This window comes from Coregonus lavaretus, assembly GCF_964263955.1.
Source record: "Coregonus lavaretus genome assembly, chromosome: 39".
Lineage (NCBI taxonomy): Eukaryota > Metazoa > Chordata > Actinopteri > Salmoniformes > Salmonidae > Coregonus > Coregonus lavaretus.
The window spans coordinates 21,832,119-21,847,598 of NC_140026.1; the positions used below are offsets into that span (position 1 = coordinate 21,832,119).

General features: G+C 43.5%; 1 protein-coding gene across 5 annotated transcripts in view; it reads right to left on the reverse strand.

The window, feature by feature from the left end:
* Window positions 1-378: 378 nt before the first annotated feature.
* The window catches only part of nrxn2b (neurexin 2b), an 863,757-nt gene continuing 848,655 nt past the window's right edge, over window positions 379-15,480 (reverse strand). For all 5 annotated transcript variants that reach the window (XM_084156410.1, XM_084156411.1, XM_084156413.1 and 2 more), the window contains 2 exons: window positions 13,809-13,887; window positions 379-3,384 (listed from right to left, as the gene is read on the reverse strand). In XM_084156410.1, the coding sequence (XP_084012536.1) occupies window positions 2,495-3,384; window positions 13,809-13,887 (969 nt within the window). In that variant the 3' untranslated portion in view covers window positions 379-2,494. The remainder of the gene's footprint in view (window positions 3,385-13,808; window positions 13,888-15,480) is intronic.

The window sequence follows — 15,480 nt, forward strand, 5'->3', positions numbered from 1 at the left end:
GTATATAACCAAGTGTATTCCCCTCTGTTAATGTACACATATTTAGAGTAATCTCACTGGAACACTTTACAATAACATTTAGAAAGAACAGGAAGATACTGGGAGGAGGAGGATGGTTCGTTTCGCAATGGATTGAAAGAGAAACCGGACAAACTGGATGAGGAAAAAGATTGGTGGGATGGAGTCAGTCTCCAGACATGGCGGCCATTTTGATCTAGCAGTTATAGATAGAGATAGAAATAAAACAATAGAAAATAGTGGATGGTTGAGACCTTGTGCGGTCTTCAGTTAAATGGTTACATACAATCTGCCATTGTGAGAAAAGGGTGATGAGGGATGGAGGGATGGACATGGGACAAGAATGGATTGAGATGGCAGTAGGAGGGATGGAGGAGAGGTTTAATGTTTGTAACCCAAATCACATTTGCTTAATTACCGAAAAATAACATATACATTTTAAATTTCCCAGAATTGATTATCTTTGTCATATTTTTTCTCCGAACAGGAATGGTAATAGGGAAAACACATTTTCTTAGTAATGGGATGAGATTCAAATATTTAGACATTTCACAAACTTTTTTTGAAGGTTTTTCTTTTCTTTTCATGGTACAGTTTTCTTTTTTAATAGAGTTGAGAAAATTGGAATACTAGAGTTCTTGTTGTACATCTGCAAGGGAACTTGCTGTTCGCCTTGATCTGTGTTTTTTTCTCTCCATTGAACCTGTTTCACTGTGCTTGCCCTCATTGGCTGTCATCAGTCTTGACCAATGAGAGGCAAGAACGCAGATCCAAGGTAGCGTACACTTTCTCCCCAACACTAGGGGGCGACAGTGGGACTCCAGCAAATTAATTCACAATTTCCATCAAATGTCTCTCATTTTTCAGGGAAAGAAACTAAAAAACAAAAACAGCAAACGAAAAAACACTGTCCCACTCTTCCTTTTAAACTCCACCTTAGTGGGGCTGCGTTTCCCACTGTCGTTGAATGTTGGTCAAAGTGTGCATGATTAAGGGGATTGGTGGGGGAAATCGGTCTCACGTCAAGTATCAATTGTCCATCATCGTCCGTCCACACAGTCCACTGATGCGCGAGCATTAGGTGCATTTCTCCTCTTATGATACACTCTCAGTTAGGTCCATAGGGTTTTTTCTCTGAAACGTCTATACATATATATATTTATATAGAACAAAGTCAGGTTGTCTGCTGGAGGTTGGTTTCTGGTCTGTGTGTGATAGGACTGTAACGACGTGAGCCACATCCTCTGCGGTAGTGGGCTCAGTAGGGGGAAATGCTGTGTGGCGCCCCCAAGAAAAACACATTAAGGATATCTGCTGGAAAACTGAAAGACGACCTAGGGTTTTGGCCTCAGTAGTTGTTTTGGCGGCTAAAACGTAAAACGTAGCATCCGTTGGTTGGTTCAAGGTGTTGTTCTCACACGTGGTTTGCTAGTTAAACGTTATCATCATCATTTTTTGTGTTTTCTCCACAGAAAGTTTATATTTTTCGGAAATGAATACTACATGCTTGAAACACAGCAGAATAATGTTGCATCAGCTCCTCAGGACCATAGACAGGGACAGAAAAAGACGCTCACGAGTGAGAGAAGGAGTGAGAGAAAGAGGGAGAGACTTCACGAGAGACAAGTGAGGTGAAGTTTGAATACTTGGATGAGGGAAGGAGGCAGATTTGACACCTAGTTTCTGTTTGTTGGCAGTATTTTGGTGTTACTGTACTTGGCTAGCAGTGGGGTTTCAATTTCCAATACAAACCCATCTAGTAGATAGAATCAATACATTTACGATTTAATATGTTAGCTTTTTAGCTATTTAGACCAGATACTTAACCTCTGATACAGACGAATAGGCCTCTGCTCAAACACTGATGGTGGTTCTTCCTTCGCTGTGTCTATCTATAGTCAATCACCATGCTTAACTCTGATTGTAGGCTATGTACAATACAATACCCTTTAAACAGTGCTGGATTAGCTAGCTCCATTGTAGCATGAGATCTGGGTATGGCTGTTGGCACAAAATTATATTGTATTGAGCGAGATTTGGTGGCCATTGTAGTCAAGACTTTGTCTGTCTGTGTTTTCAAAGAAAAGTTTATGAGGCTATGTGAGAAAGAATATTACTGTACTGAAGAAAAATCGCAATAATATTTTTAATAGTTGTGAAAAAATAGGACTGTGTGTAGATGTAATGAAGATGTAAAAAAAGGTGTCTGTGCCAATCCCATCCTTTCTCCCTCTGCTTTAGGCTCTAAATGGGTTGAGGAGGAACGCGAGGAGGTCATTTTGGCAGCAAGGTAACCTACATACTAAACAAAATAAAACTCTGCCAACAAAGATGTTACTACTTACTTTACAGTTCTCAGGTCATATACTGCCTTACCTTTCTCCTTCCTCTACCTCCATCTCTCCCCTCTCCACTCTCTCCCTCCCTTCCTGTCTCTCTCTGTGCGTCTCCCTTCGTCCTCTGTCTCTGGCTGGTCTCAGACGTAGTACTCCTTGTCTTTGTTCTTCTTGTTCTTGGTGGTTGTCTTGGCTGTGCCCGGCTGCTTCTCCTTCACCAGGGTGCCGTTGCTCTGCGTGGCCGAGTTACTGATGTAGTTTCGGCTCTGGTCCACCTGGTAGGAGCCCTCGTCCCGGTTACGGTACTTGTACATGGCGTAGAGCAGGATGAGGATGCAGAGGGCAGCGGCCGCCACGATGCCCACCACCATGCCCGTGGTGCTGCTGGACTCCCTGATTACCTCTACTGCGCCGGGAGGCCCTCCTCTCTCTGGGGACGTGGGGTCTGGGATGGGCACATGGGGGAAATTGGGAGGGTAGGTTATGCCTGGGACGTGGCGGTGGCGGTCAGGGTCGGAGGAGGGGTGGGCGGGCGGCAGCAGCACCTGGTCCCGGGTGTTCATCTTGCCGGCAGGGTTTTTGCTGCTGCTGCCAGGCTTGTTGAGCCTGGGGCCTAGCTGGTTGGGGTTGGCTGTGGGGGTGGAGGACAGGGGGGGGTGGTGGGAGTTGGGGGGCCGGTGGGAGAAGTGACGGTCGCGGGGGTTATGGACGCCGCCCTCATTGGGGGGAGGGGGGAGGACCGTCCTGTCGGTGACGAGGGGGGAGTTTTTGTAATAGTCCTCGTCGTCTGACTCGGTCATCTCGCCCGAGCCGTAGGCGGACACCTCGATGGGCCCCGCCTCCTCGCAGTCCTCCTGATCCAGTGGGCAGGGGGGGCGACCGTTGGGCAGGGGGAGGGACTCTTTGGTTGTTTCGAGGAAGGGGAAGAGGGGGCGGTAGGTGGGGGGCGGGGGGATTACGGGGTAGCGGGTGGCGATGGATGGGGGGTCTAGGGAGTCCACCGTTATTATGGGCAACACTAATTCACCTCCTAGGACAAGAAAGAGACAACGGAGGGAAAAGAGCGTTAGGGAAAAACAGAGCGTCCTCTCCAGACCAAAAAAGAAAAAAAACAAAAGTTCAAATGAAAACAGCAACACCATTATTAGAACAGCACTAAAACCTGACATGAGGTCAGTTCTAAAGTTGAGTTAGTCTCTAGTCTTCTATTTAACGAGTTACGATGACTAAACAGATGTACAATACATAGTATAAAGATAATAATACATTTTCTGACTATCCTTACATCTCCCTTGCTCTAGACTGAACATGACTATACATATATGTTACTGTTGTCCTTGGACAACATGTTTAAAAGACTAAACAACAGATCAACATCTACTAGATACAAGCTATCTTTTGCTGTCTGCCTGTCTATGCTGTTCTATTTCTACGCTAACTCTTAAGTTTTCTTTGGGTTAAATAAGATAGCAAACCACGGAGTTCAGGTCACTTACATCAACAAATTGGCCGCATGATTTTTGCATGAAAAAAAAAATTACAAAAAGAAAGCTGTGTAAGATTGTTCTTGGATAGTGATAAACAACTCCCCCCCACCCCCCCATATTCTTTTTATTTTTGTGTGTGTGAAAAATCTAATAATTCTCTAAATAATTCATTGTGCTTTCATAAAGAATGGCTCAAATCCTATTCTGCCTGGGGGCATGGTGATTTCTATGGCTCAGTTCTAATTAGCTGTAATCTGTATTCAAACCCTGAAGACCAGCTGGGGGAAACTGATGCCCCTAGTTTCTACCCAGAAACACAGTCTACAGATGCGGTCCTAACACCCACCTCCCTCCCACTAGATATGCTAAAACAAGGAACATAAAAAATCCTATTCCCTTCTACCAATTATCACCCGACACAGTTAATAACAATTTCTCAGATCTTTATGCCTGATCTCTATGCCTTTATATTCAGTCTTAGAGGGGATTGAATTATTTTGTGAACTACTTTTTTGTCCTTTGTAGTATAATCACACCCACAGTTAATAAAACATGTTGGGTGTTACAAGTCAGTACATTGCTTTAAAGGTAGGTAGGACAAAATCATTGAGACAAACATAGGAGTACCAATTGGAGATGTTAAACATAATAGGAAAATGTTAGCAGTACATAGCACAATATCAATGACAAGTTACATTCCCTCTTCAAAAAACAATTTGCTACCCTCTGCCGCATCCCATAATCTCATTAGGGTCACAATCACAGAAACAATTAGCAAAAATGTTAGGGGCAGTTTAAAAGATTATGACATTTCTCTTTATGGACAATGATAAGGTAACTCACAGAAATGTCCATAACATGAATCATACATATTCTTAACCCTTTTTGAGTTGATGAGGTAAATTTGTGTATCTAAACGGAATAGGGATCGGATAAAGCGAGTGAGTGTGGTGTGGGGGATTCTAGAAACGTGTATTGAGGATATTTTGGGCTGTATTTGTCATCCCCAGGTCAACATATCCCACAAGTGCTCAAGCCCCCTCCAAGCCCTCAAGCCCCATTTTTTGTGACAACCCCACAATAAGTAGGGCAAGGGACTTTCATAAGGGTTATAGTGCAACTTTTACACAAAACCTTTCAAAAGATAATCAACAATAATACACAGAGCAAAAACAAGGCCTTGAAAGGGAGTAAAAACATGAATGCTGAGAAAGAGAAAAGTTAGTCAGTATTCAACCTTATAGGATCCAGCCCATTCCCAACTCATACAACTCCTATTGCACAGTCAAAATGGCTATGTTACCCTGGCAACATAAGGGTGCATACTTATGTGAGTATCTCTGTGTCTGAGGGTTGAGATTCACCTTGAAGAGAGTGTTGGCACATTTGAGGAACAAATAAAAATAAACAGAGGAAATGAATAAACCATTAGCCCAAATAAGATAGAAATATAGAATATTAGATGATTTGTCATACATATTCTGTAAATTCGTCAGATTCTGAGCAATGTTTCCAATGTTTCCTACTTTCCTCTCTTCTGGACTCTAGAGATATTTAGCTTCTATTCTGACTCGCTGGATAAGATAGAGGTGCATCTATCTTTACCTTGCCATCTGTCTGTATGACTGAAACGGTGCCAGCGGAATACCTCGCTGTCCGCCTGCCTCTCTGTATGCAGTCTACCCCTCGCTGTGTTCCGCTACTGCGTGGCCCAGTTGCAGGTGTCTGACACTGAGCGAGTGTTGTCAGAAAACCAAGAGCCGTTATGAAGCCGTCCAGCATCTGGTGGAGCTGTTCAATGTGTGCCCTGTCTACAGAATGATAAGAGGGTGAGAGGTGAATGTTTGGTGTTGTTGCCGCAATGTGATTATATCTGTGAAGAAATGCCACTTTGTCAGAGTAGTTGCTAAAGATGATTTGTGCACCTGCTTCTACGTAGTCATGATCATTAGGTGAATCCAATACTTTCTTAAAAAGTGGATTAATTTATTACTGTTCACATTTTTCTCAAATTTGTTGCAGACCTTTGGTTCTAATGAGCATATATGAATGCGAAAGTGCAAACGATACCAACACTCTCTTCTTGGCACATAATTCAGCTTTGTGCCATAAGCTTTGTCCTTGGTGCCATACTTGGATAGGAAAAGTTACTGTTAACCACAGTGCCAAGGATGGAGAAGATGATGGGTTCTCAACCCTCAAACACAGACCCACACAGACATCTACATTTATAGCTGTACTCGTCTCGCTTGTCTCTTCACTGAGTGTGTCTTTGTCTGGACACAGACCTATCAACACTGGTATACCTCCCCTTCCCATGACTGTGCCCGTAAACTGCATATGCAGCTTCTGATTGGTCAGATCACACCCATAGGTTGGCCACACCATTGGCTGTATGGTGAATCAGCTGGTGTGAATGGACACGTTCAAACAGGTTTCAAATGCTTCTGTCATCATCACACTGAGAACTGCCAAGAACCCATAGAGAACCCATTGCGGTGCCCTTCGTTTGGAAGATTGAAAATCCACTTTACTCTCTCCATTGTAAAATGATTTGACCTGTCAAGAGCGTTAGAGGATGACTCACCTTGTTCAAACCAAAACTCAAAGTGGGTATGTTTTTTCTCTCAGTGTTAAAGATGGATACTGATGCATCGACGATGGATGCCAAACAAACACTGGGACTTAGTTGTTCTGCCGATCAAGTTGGCTCGTCCTGAGCCACTTGAAATATTAACGGTTGAACGACCGTTCAGAGTTTATATGCTGCATAAAGAATGAGCTTTGATTACATTGTGAAGAGAATAGAGTACATAGAGAACAGTATGTTCTAGTCTCTCTTTAATGACTACTCTAATCATTCTCCATCTCCGCAATGGTCTACTATACTTGATAATAATCCATTTCATAAAGACTACATTCTTGATTTAGTTAAAGGAAAACTCCACCCCAAAACTATCTTTTGGTATTTGTTTCATTAGTCCATTGTTGATATAGTCCCAAAAATGTTTTGCATGTCAACAGTCAAGTTTTCAAGATATGTAACTTTCAAAATACAGAAATCTGGACTGTATGGCGCATTTTGCATCATATGATGCAAAATGCATCATAGGGGCTACATTTCTGTATTTTGAAAGTTACATATCTTGAAAACCTAGTGTGCGTTCAATAGTGAAAAGCATTCATTCCTTTCAACATAGACAGTGCATAATTGAATAAACAGTCCACACATGCCGTCCTATGCCCTGAGGGTGGGTAATGTATTCTGACGTTGATCAATGAAGATACGTTCACCACGTATGGTTGATTGTAACGGATTGCTTTCCACAGTGCTTTTCTACACAACACTTCTGGATGGGTTCTATGAACTCTCCCTGGTGTTGGCTTGGTCGGCAGCCTAGTGTTTCTATCTCAGCATGACGCAAAGTAAAGGGTGCAGAGGCCCCGACGAGCACTGTTTGATCCTGGGCTGAGTCAATGCATGAAATATCAATGTACCCTCTACCCTCTTCCCTCTTTTCCTCTCATTCTTTTTCTCTTCTTTGCCTTGCTGTTTCTCTCCCTCTTTTCTTCTCCCTCTCCATCACTGTCAGTGTTTTCTCATCTCTCTCTAACATATTTACTGTCAGTGTTTTCTCATCTCTCTCTAACATACATTACATGACCAAAAGTATGTGGACACCTGCTCGTCAAACATTTCATTCCAAAATCATGGGCATTAATATGGAGTTGCCCCCCCCTGTTGTTGCTCCTAGACGTTTGCACTTCACAATAACAGCACTTACAGTTGACCTAGCAGAAATTTGACAAACTGACTTGTTGGAAAGGTGCCACGTTGAAAGTAACTGAGCTCTTTAGTAAGGCCATTCTACTGCCAATGTTTGTCTATGGAGATTGCATGGCTGTGTGCTCGATTTTATACACCTGTGAGCAACGGGTGTGGCTGAAATAGCCGAATCCACTAATTTGAAAGGATGTCCACATACTTTTGTATATATAGTGCATTTACTGTCAGTGTTCTCATCTCTCTCTAACATATTTACTGAGATGTTTTTTGTTTGTTATTATTACTTTTCCTAATCCACAATGGTACTTAAGACTAGAACATGTGTTAGTATAAAAAACAAGGGACAGATGTTTCATCCAAATGAAGTATTTGCAGGGCATACTAAAATCCACAATCTCATTAACGAAAAAAGAAGAAAAACAATCTGGCAAGATACATTTGTTAGAAATTGTTCACAGTTGTAGGTAGACGTCCCATGGCGATTCTGGTTATTCTAACTGTGCTAACATCGTGGCCCGGTATGGTGGCTGGAGAGATATTTGGAACCCCGTCATCTTTTGTTCATTAATATTATTATTTTGTAATTACATTTTTAATGTGATTTCTTGAACATGAATTTATTTTTAATAGGATATGGCTACAGTGTTTTTTTTCTTCCTGAGGAGATTGGAGCCAAAGCTGGTTGATATTCTGTCTCAGTGAGTGTATTGGATTTGAAGTACCTCATAAGACACCCAATATACTATATTGATATACAGAAAATGCCTCAACTCTAGTCTCTGTTGACTTATGGAAATATATGCAACTTATTAACCAGCACAGGTTGGCTTCCTGGGAAAATTGTTATTTAGACACTGTATAATATATACGCAAGAGGAAAAGGAAGATATTGCTACAGTCAATGTGATCATTTTTAATTGCCATGTATGACCCAAAATGGCTACAGCTATGGAGTCAAGAGGGTATATAATCTAGCTAAGGTGATATGAAATATATCAACATCACCATACCATTGAGCTCAATGGGTCCGTTTGTCCACATGGGGGCTGCAGTGCTGTCTATGAGGAGTTAAAGGGTCTGGGTTTGGATTTTAAATCACATTACAGTTTTTTGGTCTCACCATCTGTTCTTTAAAGGGGAACATTCATGATCAATTATGTATTGCTATCTCAGAGCAGATCTGGCCAGGGAACTGAACTTTTGATCTCACTCTGTGATAACCCTGTCACCTGCTCCTCTCATGATACGTTACTCTAGGGTAAATTAATGGATGAGAGAGGGGGAGAGAGAGAGAACGAAAGAGCGGGGGGCAGATTGTTTTTTGTTGTTGTTTTTTAAAATTAAAACGTACACTCTACCTGCAGTGAAGCCACTCAACATTTACATTACATTCCAGTCATCTAGCAGGCGCTCCCATCCAGAGCGACCCACGGGAGCAATCAGGGTCAAGCGCCCCGCCCAAGGGCACATCGACAGATCCCCCACCCAGTCGACTCGAGGACCCAAGCCAGAGACCTCTGGGCCACCAGCCCAATGCTCCCAACTGCCAGGCCACCCGCCGTCCTCAACCATCCAAGATCCCCCCCGCAGTTCCCCCCGAGAGCTGCCCCTCAACCATCCAAGACCCTCCCACAGTCCCCCCCCGAAAAACCTCCCTCTCCATTCCCCATCCCCAACCCCTCCTCCATCTCCACCCCCTCCAAGCCACCATCCCTTTCCAACCCAACCAAAACAACTACCCATCCGTTGTGCCAACAATCAATAAAAAGAATCAAAAAAGACAAGAACAAAGGAAAACAACAATGTAGAAACAATAGACATTGAGGACAATAAAAATGAAAACAGCCAGAGGAAGATTGTTAGCAGGCTAGAGAGAGTAGACTGAAGCTAGCTGTGATGTATCTGTGTCTGTCTGTGTGTGTGTGTGCCTATGTCTCTGTCTATGTGTGTGACTCCTCCAAAGCTGATGCTGCAGTGTAGATAGCAGGGTTTTGTTAAAGGGATCCCTGATATGTATTCTCCCTATTCTGGCTGGGCCTCATTAAAAGTGAGCGAAACCAAATCCAGGCTTGTTGGATGATGTAATTACAGCAAGCCTAACGAGGCCAAAGATTAATTAGCCCGGTGGGAGATGCAGGAAGGGCAGATAGAAAACTAATCAGAGGGATCCCACATTTCTCTCTCTCTCTCTTTTCCCCCTCTCTCTCCTCCGCTCCTTCTCTCTTTGGAGAGTAAGGGGACGTGACGCACATCTCAACGCCAATCACCCCTCCAAGATGTGGGCATTTCGCTCCCTCTCTCTACCTCTCTGATGCGGCCGCCTCTTTCTTTTATGATCCGTCTCACTCCTCACCCTCTCTGTCGCTATTCTAGTTCTCTCCCCTTCTTTATCTTTGTCTGTGTATTAGTGTGTGTGTCTGTGTGTTTGTGTATGTGCCTGCCTGTGTCTGTATCTCTCTTTGGACTTGTCTCCCTTTAGACTCCACTGAAAAGCCATCAGAGTTACATTGTTTGAGCTTTCCGCACTTTCCTCTGCGGAAGTGTTAAAAACACAAACACCCTTTAAAGGGAGGAATAAAACAAAACCGGTAGAACAAGATGCTCTCGACTGTAGTGAATGAACAGAAACACCAACACTCCTTTACAATTACAACTCTACTATCCTTACTACTACTGAATATAGCCGTGGAGCCTATAAGTATTTTTTAACATGAACTAGCCTTGCCACAGTGGAGCAGCTGCTTGTTACAGTAGGGAGCTAACCGTATTGATCAATATCAATTCTCATTAGTGCTCCATCCCATGTTTCAGAGACAAATCAAGGCCGTCTCTTCCAGGTCTCCTGCAGGTCTCATTGGCTCATATCAGATCATGACTAGTGGCTGTGGCTGTCTTCAAGATTTACAGCAGTGGAGGGTCCTTAGATGAGGAAGGGGAGGACCTCCTCTGTGAATTTCATAAAAATGAAAATAGTGGAACATAAAATTTTCCATAGTTTTTAGATAAAACTATACTAAATATATTCACGTCACCAAATAATTGATTAAAACACACTGTTTTGCAATGAAGGTTGCAGCATGAACTCTTACAGCAGGAACTGACATGTTGTCCTGTTATGTGGGCAGCTTGTCTCTCCCTTTTCTGTTTCCCTTCCTCCTTGTTTTGTCCCCTCTTTGTCTGTTGTATCTGTATGTGTGTTTGTCCCCATTATGTGGGTGTGTCTGGAGTGGATCGGGGGGCGTGCTCAGGATCTGCCTCTCCTGTGCAGCTGCGGGTTGTTTCCAGTGATTCCTGCCTACGCAGCTGCATCCTATTCTCTCATCAACCTGCACTACTAATTCCTGGGCATGGCTCTCCACCGGCGCCAGATCGTTGTTCTTACTAGAGCGGTAACTTGGCTCACCAGTAGAGTAAATTGTCTTTGTCTTCAGCCTGGCTCTTTACTCTCCTTAACCTGTCGTTTGTTTTGTCTTCAGTTCAGACATACCTCCCAACCTGCCTGTCTGCCTTCCAGCCTGCCTGCCTGCCTGCCTGCCTGCCTGCTTGCCTCAGCCTCTCCTTCCTCCGGAGCTGACTAGCCCACTCTGTTCCTTTTCTTCAGTTGTTTTTGGACTAAGACAAATTGAACTTTTATTAAAATATTTTTTTTTTCTTCCACTCCCTTAGTTGTGTTTTGTTTCTCTGAGTGCTGGGTTTAACCATAGCTTAACATGTCCACCCAATCAAAGGATCAGAGAATGAAAGTAGGAAAGCTACAGCTAGCTAGCACTGCAGTGCAGTGCATAAAACGTGGTGAGTAGTTGACTCAAAGAGAGAGAAAGACAATAGTTGAAAAGTTTTGAACAAATACATTTCTTCAAAAAAGACAGAGAATCAAGAAAGAGGGAGAGCGAGACATTTCATAGTATTTTTTTCACTTTCACTTAGCTAGCGAATGCAGCTAGCTAGTTTAGTCTACTCAAACACCCGGCTCAAGAGGGATGCTATGTTAGCTAGCTGGTTATGGCTATCCAACACTGGAACTTCCACTGGGGCCAGCTGGTGTAACTGCTAAACTGCTTGCTGACTGTACACTGTTCTGCATGATTGTAATGGGTTTACTAATGCATTTATTCTATTAGCTATGTTGACTATGACGTTAGCTAATATGATGACAACGATGAAGGCTGTGTGTAGCGGTTATGATATAACGGTTTGGCTTGGAAAGGTTTTACAATGAGTTACAATGAGCAAAGGGATCATGCTGTTTGTATGTGGCTGCTATGAATCATTCCACCGATTCTGTTGAAAAACGCTTCTTAAACGAAAGCAAATGGAACAAAACGGGGAAAAACATACTTGAATTTGTCCAACAAACTCTCATTTGCAACTGATGGACTAAAGATTACAGCCTAGATCAGCTAGATGCAGGCAAGAGAGTGCAAAGCAGTATTGAATGTGTCACTGTCTGTTACCTTGATTACCATACTCCTGAGTGGCGCAGTGGTCTAAGACACTGCATCGCAGTGCTAACTGTGCCACTAGATCCTGGTTCGAATCCAGGCTCTGTCGCAGCCGGCCGCGACCGGGAGACTCAAGGGCGGTGCACAATTGGCCCAGCGTCGTCCAGGGTAGGGGAGGGAATGGCCGGCAGGGATGTAGCTCAGTTGATAGAGCATGGCGTTTGCAACGCCAGGGTTGTGGGTTCGTTTCCCACGGGGGGCCAGTATAAAAAATATGTATTCACTAACTGTAAGTCGCTCTGGATAAGAGCGTCTGCTAAATGACTAAAATGTAAAATGTAAATGTACCAACTGTGCACCTACATTATCAACTTTCATTCATATAGTTATAGGGAACATTCGAGTATCATGTAGCAGCCTAAACCTATCACTGTTACATTATCGGCCTCCCTCATCTTAAACGGCACCGACTGCCACTGGTTTACAATACATAACCTGTCTGGGACAATGGAGACTAGCAGGAGGAGGGGTGTGAGAGAAAGTGAGAGAGAGATTTTGTGTGTGGGTGTGTATGTGCACGCTTGTGTTTGTGTGTCTTTCACGGTCTTGTAGGTAGCGGGGATGATGCTGTCCTGTCTGTGTGATTGTTGTTGTGTCTCAACGGTGATGGCCAGGCTGAGGATAAACTTTCTGCCAACAGAGTGTCAGAGACAGACTAGTGTCTTGCTCTTCTCTCTAGAGAGATTAGTTTTGGGCAGCAGTCAGTCTGCTTCTGATAAGAAGACAATTTAGCCTCTTTTTCGGCTTCCACCACCTACAGTGAAACCACACAGAGAATTGATGTAGTGTAGAATATTTTGGCTTAGTTTAGATCAGTATTACCTTATAAACACAGCGATTCTCCATAATCTCCACCCACTTAAGGTGTAATAAGCGTTTCAGTAGATTTTTAAAGCTGCCTTAACATTATTGAATCAAAATAGTCAAAACGTAATAGAATCTATGATGATTTCTATTCCACATCAAATGAAAACATGAATGTAAAAAACTGAAAGTTAACAAAATGTTCCTGATGGTTTTATAAAGGTTATTCCTAGCCTAGAGTTATTTTTAGACCTCCTAGGTTGTTTAGCGTAAGCGTTTGATTTGAGCCTTCTGGAAAACACAGAAACACGCCCAGTGGAGTTTAGGTCTGGCAGTCTTAGCATTCTGATTCATGTAAGAGTTCTTGGCAGTTCCCAGGCAATCAGCCAGTGCACTATGTCCTGAAACCACAGTCAACATCCTGCCCTTTTCACAGGCCCTCTCCATCCTCTCTCAGAAGTTCATTTTGACCTTTCCGCTCACACCGACATCGCTCAGCTACGGGTCCGCTCAGCCGCCGCTGTGAGGCAGACGGTCAAGAGGAGTTCAATGTTGAACCTGTCTGGAATCGTTAAGAACGGAGCGGCTGATTGATGCAACAGCTGACCTAGCACCAGCTGCTACCCAATCAGGATGCAAAGCTGCCCCGCAGATGGCTCGGGAGACTTAGGAACTGTCACTGCGCCGCTTTGAACCTTAGCCAATGAGAAACCAGGGTGGGCACACATCTGACCCAATCAGGGCTGCATGTGGGAGGTCATGGGGTCACAGTAGTAGAACAAAGTGGGTAAGGGGAGCTAGCTGTTTCTGTTGTGGGTCTCTGCTGGGCTGGTGGACCCCTGTAGTGCACACAGAACCCCCAGAGTGGACTCACCATTTCCAGGCTCGCACTCCTCCAAGTCCTCATCATCGCTGGGACACTCAGCAGACGCTACCAACAGGTCATCCGTGTTCTGGAACAGAGATGGAGATGGAGAAAGGGGCAGATAGAAGGGTGTGAGTGTGTGTTCTACTACCCAGACAGAGATACGTTTTTCCTGACCATAGGACCTGTCCAGGAACAACTCGGCCCTGGTTGTAGGATATAGTGTAACTAGGGCCCCGAGTTTTACCTGGTCAGGTAGCCTCGGACCTTACCCATTATGCAACTAGTCATGCACGAAAGAACAAGGTAAACAAGGCAATGTCATAACTTTAACCTAGTCATCACTCTGTTTCTGCTTTAGCCAAGTCGGTCATCGTCGTCACGCAGAAACAGAAGAATGGCAACCGAGCTGACACCCCTCCATTTTGAGATCACGACATAAAATACAACCCAGTAAAAACCCATTGTTGAAGTCCATTAAGCCCAGAGCCACAACGAGCTAGTGGAAGCTAGGCTAATAGCCCCAATACAAAAAGCCCATTCAGAACTCTGTTGCTCGTGTACTCTCCCTCTCAACCACCTGTGCTGCTAGGCAGCACCTTGTCTAATCTATTATCCTCAACCCCCAGACTCAAGTTAATATTCAAGATGAGCTCAGCCTGATGGAATATAGGGGGAGGGATGAGGGCTTTTATCATGGGCAGCACAATTCATTTGAGCACAGTGATCTGTTCAATGTCTGTACACAGTTGTACCCCTCTCCATTATGTATCCACAGACAGGATGCATTTACTTATTCATCAAATACAGTGCGTGTTGGTGTGTGTGTGAGAGCAAGATAGAGTGTGTGTGTATGTGTCCCCATGGGCCTCTCAGATGGGCTTAATGAGAACATAGCAAAATCTGCACCCTACACACTCTTCCATTTCATTTCCATCCTAAATGACCAGCGCTCCTTTTGATAACAAATATCTAATGATGTAGCCTATAATGCATGTCTGACATTTTGTGATTTCAAAGTAGTGGAATTTTAATATACAGTACATTTTATTAGTATTTTCTCTTTATTGATATAGAAAGACATTAATGAGAGGGGGAGACAGATGTAGAGGAATGCAGATATGAAGGTGGGGTTTGAACCCATGCCGAAAAGTATTGGCATTTTTACGTTACATTTTAGAAACACAGTTTTAAAACTTCACCTAGATATCAATGAATATCTGAAGTGAATATATCCTCATGTTTGACAATGGCACTACAATATAATTGTATTTCTTTATCGAGCTAGGGTAGTCCACTCAGTAACACTTGCCACTGTTTTTGAGGGAGTCCTATTAGAAGCTGTATGTTGTCAAATAATTGTCTCAATTACTCCCCCTGGTGTTAGGAATGCAGACATTCACTCCTTTCATCTGTGCAACCTGCCCAACCTGCACTGTTGACGTCTTGCTGCAATACTTTCCACTCCTGCAGGTCAGTGTTTCCCAAATCTCTTCTCAAGTACCACATGCCAGTTATACTTATTTTATCTAGTCTAGTATCAGCACACATCATTCAACTGGTCATCTAATCATCAAGCTCTTGATTAGTTGAATCAGGTGTGCAAGTACCTGAATATACCAAATGTAATGGCTAGACGCTGATCTTGTGTCAGTTTTGCATTTCCACCAGTAATGGTTAA